Below are 12,742 nucleotides of genomic sequence, written 5' to 3'. Positions count from 1 at the left end.
CTACAAAACTGCGGGACAAAATTGGAAGAGATTAGAAGATAACCGTGGTATAGAAAAGCAATTCTCAGAAGCCCATCACCCTCCATGGCCAGACATGTTTATTGCCTAACCATGGTTTGGTTTGTAGAAAAAGAAATAATCTGTTAAAGATCACATGACCCACGAAGATTGAAACCCTTGCTTGCAACTAACAGTGTCTGAACCCAGTTAACATACTCAGCAGAGCACGTTAAATGAATCAGGTCACTGGGTGAAATGATTTTAGTTTGCAGCTCTATTTTGCCTTTTTTTTTTCTCAACAAGATAGATCGAATTCACAGAGCTGGATTCACAGAGCAGTTCAACTTTAATTTAGAGGAGCCAAGAAATCCTTGCAGATCAAATGCATCTGCTAAGTTATTCAGATGTACTTTCTGGCTACCTGCCACCACTGAAGAAGGCCCCTTTTGTGTTTGGTCCTTCCTATGTTTACAAATATATCTTTTTATTCCAGGCAATGATAGAAAGTATATTTTTGCTGGCATTTTTATCAGCTCCAAACATTCCTTTCACTAGGCCAGTGATGACGAACCTGTTCGGCACAGGGTGCCCAAACCGGAATGTGGGTGCATGCACAAGTATGTGCGCGCGCCGGAGCACCAGAAACCTGAAGACCGGCTGATTGGCGTGTGCATGTCTGTTTTTTGGCCCATTTTCTGGCCCGTTTTAAGGCCATTTTTCGGGCCATTTTCAGGTGCTCCAGTGCCTGCAAAGATCAGCTGGCCGGCGCACCAGAAACCAGGGCAGCTGATGACAGTGCATGTGCCCACAGAGAGGGCTCTGCATGCCACCTTTGGCACGCATGCCATCACGGCAGTAGGCTAAGAAAGGCATGGATGGTTACATCCAAATTCTAAACGGAAGAAAGAACAATCGCTAGGAAGCTAAACTTCTGAAAAGGAAAATCTAGAAAAGAGAAAAAAAGAGAGCATATTTTCAAAAAATTGGAACAGATAAAACGTATTTTTCAAAAGACTAGCTGGGTGACTTTCTGACGTCCTCTAAAGATAAATTATCAAGTTTTGAGACAGGAATTAATACAGGGGCAAGCCAATCTATTTGGTGGACTGCCAAAAGGAATGGAAAAGGCATTTGGATGAATGCCTCCGTAATATACCAGCGTTTCCCACATCTAGCAACCTCTAGTTTTGGGGTTTTTTTATCCCACCTTTATTATTATTTTTTTATAACTAACTCAAGGCGGTGAATATACCTAATACCTCTTCTTCCTTCTATTTTTCCCACAACAATTCTGTGAGGTTGGTTGGGCTGAGAGAGATCTGCCAGCCCAAGGTCACTCAGCCAACTTCATGACTAAAGTGGGACTAGAACTCACGGTCTCCAGGTGATTGGTCCAAAATCACCCGGCCAGCTTTCATACCTAAGGCAGGACTAGAATTCACCAACTCCTGGTGATTGGCCCAAAGTCACCTAACTGGTTTTCAAGAATAAGGCAGGACTTAGACGCAGGGTCTCCCAGTGATTGGCTCAAAATCACCCAGCCAGCTTTCATGCCTAAGGCAGCACTGGAACTCACCATCTCCTGGTTTCTAACCTGGTGCCTTAATTATTAGACCAAACAAGCTCTCAGATTGTTGGATGACAATTCCTACCATCTTGAGCAAAACAGCTCATCAAGGTTGAGGATGTTAGAATGAGAAGCAAAAAAACTTCTGAAAGATGATTGACCCGCGGGAGGCTAGGAAAAAGGGATGGCTGGCCCAGAGCTGTAATTTGATTGGATTGGGAGGGAAAGTGATGGGGGAAACAGAATTATTTCCCGTTAGGCCATTTATTCATAGGAAGCCAACCTCATGTCCCTTCCCCTCTTTCCCCCATAAATCAAGGAAGATTTCCAAGCCACCTTTCCCCTCTTTGCCCTCCAAGAAAGCCAATTCACAACCAATTCAAGCTCTGAGATGCCTCTTCCAATGCTTTTCTACTCCTGCTTTCATATTTATTTATTTTAATCCCCTCCCCCCCCCAAGAGAAACAGCAGTCAGAGCCTTCTTTCAGACACAGCCCCAGCCTGAAAACAGTTGAATAGCTGGAGCTCAGCCCCTGGCAGGGAGCTTCTGCCCCTCAACGCCCGTCCCCAAGGAATGGGTCCAAAGCTCCCAGCATCATAAATCAGCGCAATGTTGTTCCTGCCACACAGAAGAAGCTGCTACTCCTCTGATCAGTAAGGATGGGGAGGGAGGAAGGGAGGGGAAGGAGGGATGGATGTTCAACTGCAACGGAGGAGAAGCCCTGCTGCGGCTCTACTCGCGAGTCAGAGGGCCGGAGAGGCCTGGTAGCCTTCCCACCCCGAGCTCCGCGGCCAAGTCCGGGCCTCCGGCTCGCCCTCCGGGGGGCTCTGCCCGCCTGGCTCACCTCCTCGGCCTGCTTGCGCAGCGCCTTCTCCCGCTCGTACTGGGTGAGCAGCTGCTCGTTGTCTTCCCGCAGGAGCTCCAGCTCCACCTCGTGCTCCTGGTTGTCGGTCAGCACCGAGTCGAGGTTCTCCAGCACCGTCACCACCAGCGGCATCAGCTCTTTGACCACCTCCTCGTCGTAGCAGCGGATCAGGCGCTCGAACTCGCGGTAGATGCTGTTGGCCAGGCCCGAGACGCGCTCCGACATCACCGAGCCCGAGCAGTAGTCGTCCCCCGGGTAGCCGCCGACGCCGCCATCGTCCAGCTGGATCTCCAACATCTTGGCGGAGGCGCCGCCGCCGATGCGCGCTTCCCCTCCGCCGCCGCACCTGCTCGGCCCGCCGGCTTGCAAGAAGATGGACGGAGGCAGCAGCGGCGGCGGCGGTGATGCTGATGCTCCCCCTGCCTCGGCTTCGGTCTCCCCCCCGCTTCTCCGGCGATCGTTTGCTCGGCTCTGCCCACCCCCTCTCGCCCCTGCCCTGCGCCACTGGCCACTCCCGTCGCCCGCCTCTCCCTGGCGCTCCTGCCTTGCGCGCACAGGCGCAGCAGAGAGGCAGAGGCGGGCGGACGGGCAGGCGCCGGCTCTTCCCGGAGGGGAGCCCGAGAAGGGGGTCTCTCGGGAGCCCCCCCCCGCCTCTTTCATTCATGAAATCTCTGGACTGGAGCACATAATAGCATAATAGGGTTGGAACTCGGAAGGGACCTTGGAGGACATCTAGACCAACCCGCTGCCCGGGGTCTATTTCGGATTTTCTTTGGGCTTGATGGGGATGGATAGACGGGATCATAGGAAGCATAATGAGAGGAGAGGATTTTATGAATGGGTACAGACAAGAGGTAGAAATTAGATGAAGAAAGACTACCAATGTTTGTACTAAAAATAGAGAAGATCTGTAACTATAATCATCATCATGCTAACCAAAATGTAAATACGTCTATCTAAAAAGAAACTTAGTTAAAATTGTTTTTGGTTATTTCTATTCTTCCTAGTACAGGTTTTATTATATGAAAATAATAATAATAATAATAATAATAATAATAATAATAATAATAATAATAATAATAATAATAATAATAATAATAATAATAATAATGAATAATAGAAACTGCCTGTTCTCCAGGTCAAGGAAGCTTCCCTAGAAACTCCCTTCATTGTGATTCTTCCAACATCCCTGCAAGGTCGGCCAGGCAAAGGGAAAGTACCTGGGTCAACCTCGCGCCTGGCTTAAGATGACCTTGCAGCTGAAGTTTCCTGGTCCTTCTTCAATGCTGGGATCACTGGCACCTTACCTGTTCAAAATAAAGAAAGGCTTTTGGGGGGGACTATTGATATTGATAGATAATTGGAGGGAGGAAATTCTATTAACATAGGATACAATTATTTAAAAAAAAGGAAAATGTCTCTAATATTTTGACCTGGACTTTCAGAGCCTTGAAGAAAATCTTTGGATGCTGCTTCCAAATTTGTCCATTATTTTTGGGCCATCCCAAAAGAATCATTCTTCGTTTTGTGTGGATGAAAATGGAATGAAAGATCTCTTCTAAGAAGATGTTGGCATTAATTACCGGAACAAGCTCTTTTTCTTAGGACAATTTTTCTCAAATGTATACAATTAGTAATATATAGAATTAGTAATGGCATTTTTAATACAGTATATAATCTTTTCCGAGGCAATTTACAGCTTCAAAATGTTAAAAGATAAAGTATTTCCCCAAAGATAAACAGAATGACGTTTGTTCAAATGGTTTAAATATCTGACTGAGCCAAGTCTGTTTCCAGTTATGAAAATATAAAATACAAATCTGTATGGAATACAGATAAAATTCTTTGACACACACACCCAGTTTGATAAAGCCCACTAAACACTCTGATTTACACCACGATGTAAGATTGTGTTACTACATATGCCACTTCTTTAAAGCCTCCATCACACTACTAGGAGTAAATCCATTCATCCCTTATTTCCCATTCAATTACCTGGCTGATGGATGGAATATGCTTTCTATCTGATAATGCAACACAGTTTCCCCATCATAATAGTTATTACTGAGCTAAATGAAATACACTTAGGATGCATCATATGAAATAAAACTAAGAAATATCAGTCTGAAAGATAGACTAAAACCCATCTGCATATCCTAGGAGTAGGAATAATATTAAGACCACTATTACATTGGTTGTTCAAAGTTTCTTTTTCTATTAAAATATAAAACATATAGAAGAAAAAACACTTGTGGCTAATGCCCATGTCCACACATTATCTTTAATAAAGAAATATTCCATATAATAGACTTGGGGTCTGATTAGCTCAGTAAACTATCCCTTTACCAGTCTATGAGTAAAATTAAATTGCAGCTAAATGAAGTTATACTGGTTATTACAAACAATAATCTCGCTATTAGCTCCTCTGCGGCTTTGCTGCCCTATTCTATGATGTGAATGAAAATTAATCTTCCTGCTACTATCCATTTATTTTTATTCACTGAGGTGTTAAATACTGTGCCTTATTGATATCCTAGTAGTTTACTACTGTATTCTTGAATACAGTAACAGTAAACCTAGGTTTATCTAGCATGGTTTGATCCCGCAAAGAACTGCTTGTAGGTACAGTTGATTTTAAACTGTTCTAGTAATTGAAATGGGGCTTGCACAAGATAATATTCCTAAATCTGGTAGCACCTTTTCCAATTAACAATTTTTACTAAAAAGCATAAGCTTTCATGAGTTGCAGCTCACTTTAACAGATGTCATGGATATCTCACAAAAGCTTTTAATAAAAAATATTAATTGGAAAAGGTGCTACCCAAAGGCCTATGATTTTTGCCACCATATGGATGAATATGTCTTGCTGCTACAAAGATACATTCCTGATGGATTATGCTTCCTTTAAGCAAAACAATTTCCTTCCTAATGGCAATTTTTTTTTGCCATTAAGCAGTTGTTCCCGGTGCATTAGATTCAACCAAACCCTTCGGAGTAACTTCATTAGCAAGCATAATATATTAAATCATGCTCTTAAACAGCTAGAATGGCCTTGACAAAATATAATAAGGCTGCTACTTCTATATTTACAATTACATTTGTATACACAGCCCAAGTCCCAGAGACTCTGTGTAGTTGTATTTACAACAACCCACAATAACCATTTTGCTGATTTTACAATACTCTATAATAGCCTTCTTAGAACAGTTCTTTCTGCATGCTTCTTCAGTCTCTAATTCCTCCATTAGAATGCAACCTGGTCTCAAACTGACTGCCATTATGGTATGGTGAATTGCATTTTTATCTGTTAGCAGTTTTAAAGCATTTGCTCTCTCTTTCAACGATTCTGGTTTTGCTTTCTTTTCTGATGGTTTATGTCATCTTTGGGGGAGATACAGTATGTACCATTTGGGCTTTTGTTAATAGGAAGTCCCTGTGCATGACTCAAGAGCAAACAGTAAAAGATTCATCTGAGAGACTCCTATTACCATCTCAGCAAAGAACCAGAGTTGAAATTAACTGCATATCTAGAGGCATGTAATATAATCCTTCTCCCAACACATACACACACACACACCACTTCCCAAATGACTAATCAAATGAGGCATTAGGAGGATCCGACACTGGTTGTAAAGCATCTGGGTTCTGAAGAGACAGAAGGCAAAGAAGAGGGAGCCAAAAACACTCAAGGGAAACCCATTTTTCCCTGTTTATGAAAGAACTGTAAAATATTGTTCAAGGCTGTGGATGGATTTGTCAGGATCTCTGTAGAATGGAGTTTGGGATAGCTGATATCAAAATGTTTGGGTCTTTTTTTTTTAGTTGGGTTTTAAGCAGTTGCTCTTCCCACATGCACAAAATATATAAGGTAAAAAGAAATAAAAATGTCCAGAAATGCACACAAGCTTTGAAGAAAGCAAATGGAAAAAAAATTCTCTAAGAGGTTTGGGGAAACTGCTGGATATTTCTACCAACACAAGAAATTATCAACAGTAAGTATTTTGCTAACATATAATTGGTTATATAATTAGGTGTTTTAAAAGTGGCTACTTCGACTTTTAAGAATGATTATGGCTGTGCTGGAAGTTGAAAAATTAATTACTATGCTGCAATTATTCTATGCTTTATGCCATCCAGATGCATTAGGACTGCGATTCCCAGAATTTTCAGCCAGCAGATCCAATTATCCAATCCAGACCACTTGATCAATTACAGTTTTACTTGGCTCAGGGTTTTTACTCTGATCTGGCTCAATTCTATGGTGTCTTCAGCTTAGTCCTATCGCAGGGTCAGCCTGATAATTGAAATAAGAATAACAATTTTTTCCTTTGCCCATGGTTCTATAAAGAGATTTTCTTGGCCTTTCTGTTATAGAATGGTACACAATATGTACCTGCGGAAACTCCTTGGGAGATTCTTCAATAACCTCAAGCATGCAATTTATAACTCTTACAAGACACATTTCTGTGCCAATATTGTATTGTGCTAATTGCTAACATATTGAGTACAACTTTGATGCAATCAAGCTCTTCAGAAATTGTTTTTTGCTTACTTATTCTTTTTTCCTTTTTGCGAGTTTTGGCCTCTACTGATTTTCAACAAAATAAACCAGCTGACCGAGTAGAAAACATACCCTGTCCACTGTTAAAAAAACATAATTGGCAGCCTGAATACTGTATAACAGAACTGACCATCTAAGTCATTTCTATATGCCATCCAAAATGAATGTTTTAGCAGATAATTATATTACAGAAAAAATTATTATCTAAAAAGCAGCATGCATAAAATTAGTAACAGTCTGTCCCTGCCTGGAGGCTTATAATGTGAAAAACATAAAAAGATAATGGCAGAAAGAAGGAAAAAGGAAGTTTGGTGAGCTATTACAGCTAAATGACTTGTAAAGCTGATATGAGAAGAAACTGTTCTCAGATACCAAAAGGAACTGAACTCTCAGCTGCACCATCAGATTGTCTGGCTTCCAATTTTTCTCTGTCCTGCAACCACTTAGAATAACTGCTACTAGGCTAGACTGTGGAAGGAAAGTAAGAGTTTGATGGAATAAATCTCACTGCAGAGTAGATGGATGGATGCTTTCAACCTCTTCCTCTGTCGTGCACATTGGTGGAATTATATAACAGCACAGGGAGAGGGGATTATTTCTGAGAACTATACTGTTTCAGGTTAATAGCTAATGTTTAAAATTGCTGTCTAATCCAGCCATAAAATGCACCCATCTCTATAAAATGCTTTTGGATTTTCCAGCTCTACATATAAGAGTAACATGTTCTCTCCTATTTGCGAAACTTCTCTAAGATGAGACCTATGCAACTATTGTGCACTGCATTTCTTTTTTCTTTTGGCATGGACTATATTCCATTTTTTTTAGAAGTCACTTAGGAGATTTTATAATGGAGAGACAATGAGCCAGAAGAATGATTCAAATGCCTGGTGACAATTTGATTTGTTGTTTTTTTGTGGGGAAAGCATGATAGTCAAGCAACGGGAAAGGTAAAGTTTATTTTTTTCCTCTTAGGCCGCCAATTCCCAAGAGGTATCATCGTAGGAAAAGCTGAGTCATTACAATGCTCTCATCTTTCCATGCACATAATAGCCTGCACCGCAGAGGAATATCTTGTGTCCTGAATAATTGACATGGCCTGATAAGTATTCCTTGATAATTAATGTGAAATACATACTGTTCTACCTTAGAAGCCAGCAATATATCCTAAACTCTCATTCTTTAATGCCTATTGCTGGGTCTCTTCTCTCTACCACAATTTCACTGACTGCAGGAACAACAGTGGCAGTGACATAGAATGTAAAATAGCTAATTAAAGTATTATGCCTGTATTCACACAACAACCTGAATCTTGGTTCCTAGCATCCCTTCTACAGGAAAATTTTGAGCTGACATCTAAAAAGGACTATCAGATGCTAGATTTGCTTGTAAGATCTTCCAGCACATATTTTTCTTTCTTGGTAGTATTTTTCCCACAAATGCAGGGCCTGGGGTCCCCCCCCCGGGATCACTCTAGTGTTTGCAACTGGAATAGTGTCTTTCCACAAATATCCGTCTCTTGTTCTTGTAAACTTCTGATCTGTTCTTATTCTCTGCTCACCATCCAGCTACTTAGCTGGACAGCTCCACTCTGATTTCCTTTCTCTCTCTCTCTCTCTCTGCTGGACAGCTCCCTTGTCTCCTTATTGTTGGAAATCACAGGCTCACAGCACTACCTCTGTGGGAGGGACGTATTTGCTGGCAGGAATACCCTTTCCAGTTGATTTATGAAGATCAATACCATTCAGAAGTCGCGCTTTCCTTTTTTTACATGTAGCTGAGGTTTCAAAGAGCAGCAATACAGAAAACAGAAGAAACAAGGGATGTGGTATAATCTAGTTAGATTTCTCCCTGGCTCTGAGTTATCATGCGTGAAATGAAATGATTCCTCAGCCTGGCAGGGAGCTGCAGCATTTAATTGGACTTGAGACTGATTGAGGAAAAGAATGTACTATTTGCAGCTGTTCCTCCTTTTCCCTTAGGTCTTGCTTAGGCCATTTGGGCCCAGAAAATGGAAACTGAGTCATCACAATGAAGCAGCAAATAACCGATGCAGTAACTACCTCTAAAAGAAAGCCATATTGAATCAGAGAACATTTTGACTGATAAAAAGAAGATGACAAAATAAGAAAGTCTGGGGGAAAAGCAGTGACATATTTAACTTCTTATATGTCACATGTATGTGATTATACACACACGTAATTTTAATTTAAAAGGCTTGATTAGTTTGTACTGTATCTGGTATTCTACATCCTAGAAACATCGTTAGAATATTGCATGGTGAGTTTGCAACGTAATACACCATTACATTCTCTTTATATTCCAAAATATACAGAAGAAACAGGACAAAAGAAAGTTGTTTTTCATAGAAGCTCTTTGGTGCAAGGCCCAGCCAGTGATTTTACTTAAGTACTTCTTCCTTAACTATGTCCTTGAAGCTTTCCAAACGCTAGGAACATTGATTAAAAGAAACCTCTGAGGTTGTACAATTATATCAATAGCTGACTGGCACAGTGCATGTAGCTATGTAGAGGTAATTTTTCTACAATGCAAAGCTTTGCTACAGAGCATAGTTCAACCCTATTCTTTCTATACAAAAGCATCAGAGAAGATAACAGGCAGCGGAGATCAAACCATTTCTGAGGAATTACAGGGATTTTACAGAAATATAGAAAGAGTAAGAAAGATGAAACAGGAAGAGCATTGGAGATGGCACAAAAAAAAATGGTGTTCCGCCTTTTAAACAAAAAAATATATGCATGAATGTTTCTGCACTTGAAGGAACTGGAAAGAAATCAGACTGAAAAAGGTTGTTCGATATTAAGTAATAACACTGAATTCAATAAGTTATATTTTGTAATACGATTGTACTGCCAAGCAATAACTGCCTAGAATAGCTCTTCTATGCATTTCCTTACTTTTGTACAAGTTATAAACAGTTTTGAAATTTAAATAAGTTCTAGATACAGGTAGTCCTCAACGCATGACCACAACTGAGCCCAAAATTTATGTTGCTAAGTGAAACATTTGTTAAGTGAATTTTACTCCATTTTACTACCTTTCTTTCCACAGTCGTTAAACAAATCGCTGCACTATTAAGTTAGGAATACGGTTGTTAAGTGACTTTGGCTTCCCCATTGACTTTGCTTGTCAGAAGGTCGCAAAACGGGATCACGTGACCCCGGGACACTGTGACCATCATAAATATGAACCAGTTGCCAAGCATCCAAATTTTGACTACGTGACCATGGAGATGTCATAAGTGTGAAGAACGGTCATAAGTTACTTTTTTCAATGCTGTTGTAACTTTTTTTTTATTGAAAAAGTTTTAGAAAATGCTGTTGTAACTTTGAACGGCCACTAAATAAACTGTTGTAAGTCGAGGACTACATGTAGTGAGACTTCATGCTTTCCAACATAGATACCAAGATATAATGCCTCCAACATTTCAGAGGTGAAAATAAAGTTTGGCTCAAAAGATACTTCTCCTAGACCAAAGCTCCATTTTTTTTCCTGCTTTCTCCATCTTCTGGATGCTATAATCATTTGTCCTGCATCGCCATCTGCAAAGCCAAGAGGTTTATTGCTTTTTGAGAAAGCAAAAAGCAATAAGGTGGCCTGCTCCAAATGTACTTTATTATCTAACGTTCTTTTTCATGTCACATCTCCTGGACAGGTGAGGTTATAAAAATGACTTTATGGACAGCAATATCCCACTTACGATGCTTTTTTTTTTCTCAGTAAAGGAATCATATCATTCAAGCTGTTAGTGAAACATAGTTCTAAGGAAAATTTTAATGGCTATTGTCACTTCGGAGTTTTTTTTTTTATTTGCATTTATATCCCGCCCTTCTCCGAAGACTCAGGGCGGCTTACACTATGTTAGCAATAGTCTTCATCCTATTTGTATATTTATATACAAAGTCAACTTATTGCCCCCAACAATCTGGGTCCTCATTTTACCTACCTTATAAAGGATGGAAGGCTGAGTCAACCTTGGGCCTGGTGGGACTAGAACCTGCAATAATTGCAGGCAGCTGTGTTAGTAACAGACTGTGTTACCAGTCTGAGCCACAGAGGCACATTTTATTGTTATTCTCTGATTTTATTGTGATTTTTCTCCTCTGTCTGCCTTTATTACATGTATACACTTGGGTTTTTATATAATATTAAAATAATAAATTAATGTCTAATTATCGTGTATGTATCCAGATATGCAAGCAAAATGTTGGAGATGTAATTGTGATGACGCTACATATTTTCACATTTGGTGGACTTGTAAGGACATAAAGGCCTTTTGGATAAAAATTTGGTGGATTTTACAAAATGTTTTGAAAAAGAAGATAAAGTTCCTGCCGCAACTTTTCTTGTTGGGAATTATTACGGATTGTACAGTAATTGAGACTAAATTGATTTTAAATCTAATAACTGCAGCAAGATTACTAATAGGACAATATTGGAAGAAAAAAGAAGTACCTACAATAGAAGAATGGATATTGAAAGTTGCCAATTTGGCTGAGATGGCGAAGATATCAGCCTTTTTGAAAGACAATACGCAAGAAAGATACTTAAAGGAATGGAAAAAATGGATTGACTATATTCAACGTAGATATCAGACTAAGAGTTATCAGACTGCCTTTGAATGATTATGATGTATTATTTTTGATTGTTTTCGGGGGAAGTTAGGAATTGATGATTGTAGGGGTATAATTAAGTTGGGACGAAAATTTTTTAGCATATGTTTGTTTTATTTTTAACTATACCTTGTGCTCGTTCCGGGAAGTCGGGGGTTGTGAAGGAGGGGAGGAGGGGGGAAAGGGGAAAAAAATTTTTGTAAAACTTTTTGAATAAAATAAATAAATAAATAAATAAATTAATTAATGTCTAGCCCATTCCTGTCCAGATGATTCTGGCAGCCTCACGAAGTTGAAACAGAACAAAATTCTGTACAAAACAGGATAAATAAAAACAACTGTTTAGGAGTAAAGTCCTTCAATCGTGTTTCCAACAACAAAGGGCTTTGTCTATCCAACTCAAAGCCTGCAGAAAAAGCTATTTTTAAAGGTACTCTTAAAGATGGGCATCTGTAGGAGCCCTGCAAATCTCCAAGGGGATATTATTTTCAAAGGGCCAATGCAGAAAAACAACACTTCAAGGGCGTACTGCATAAAAATACAATCCATGTATATATGCTATATGTACAGAATTGTGAAGAAAACCCACTTCTGTTGCACCAGAGAGAAGCATCTTGTGGTATTACATGGTATTTTATTTGGTGTTTTATTTTATTTTATTTTATTTATTTTACTTGCACGCATTGAATATAATGCTTAATTCTTCCCTACTCAGAGAATTTAAAAAAAGAAGCACAAATCACAATAATGGTGTTTTAACGATGCACTACAGGTAATCCTCAACTCATGACCACAATTGAGTCCAAAATTTCTGTTGTTAAGCACGGCAGTTGTTAAGTGAGTTGAGCCCAATTTTTGGACCTTTTTTTTTGCCACAGTTGTTAAGTGAATCATGTGGTCATGAAGCAAATTTGGTATCTCCTATTGAATTTGCTTGTCAAGAAGCTGGGATCACATGACCCTGAGACAGTGCAACAGTCATAAGCACATGCCAGTTGCCAAGTGTTTGAATTTTGATCATGTGACCATGCAGATCCTGCAATGGTTGTTAAGTGTGAAAAACAGTCATAAGTCGAGGGTTATCTGTACTCAAAACAACATGAAAAGTATACAGATC

General features: G+C 39.9%; 1 protein-coding gene across 1 annotated transcript in view; it reads right to left on the bottom strand.

The window, feature by feature from the left end:
* MAPK8IP3 (mitogen-activated protein kinase 8 interacting protein 3) overlaps positions 1 to 2,730 on the bottom strand; it is a 72,780-nt gene extending 70,050 nt beyond the window's left edge. Inside the window, exon 1 of the mRNA XM_058157867.1 lies at positions 2,413 to 2,730. Coding sequence (XP_058013850.1) covers positions 2,413 to 2,730 — 318 coding nt within the window. The remainder of the gene's footprint in view (positions 1 to 2,412) is intronic.
* Between the last annotated feature and the right edge of the window lie 10,012 nt (positions 2,731 to 12,742).

The sequence above is a fragment of the Ahaetulla prasina genome, chromosome 14 (assembly GCF_028640845.1).
Source record: "Ahaetulla prasina isolate Xishuangbanna chromosome 14, ASM2864084v1, whole genome shotgun sequence".
Classification (NCBI taxonomy): domain Eukaryota; kingdom Metazoa; phylum Chordata; class Lepidosauria; order Squamata; family Colubridae; genus Ahaetulla; species Ahaetulla prasina.
This window is presented reverse-complemented; position numbering and strand designations above follow the sequence as displayed.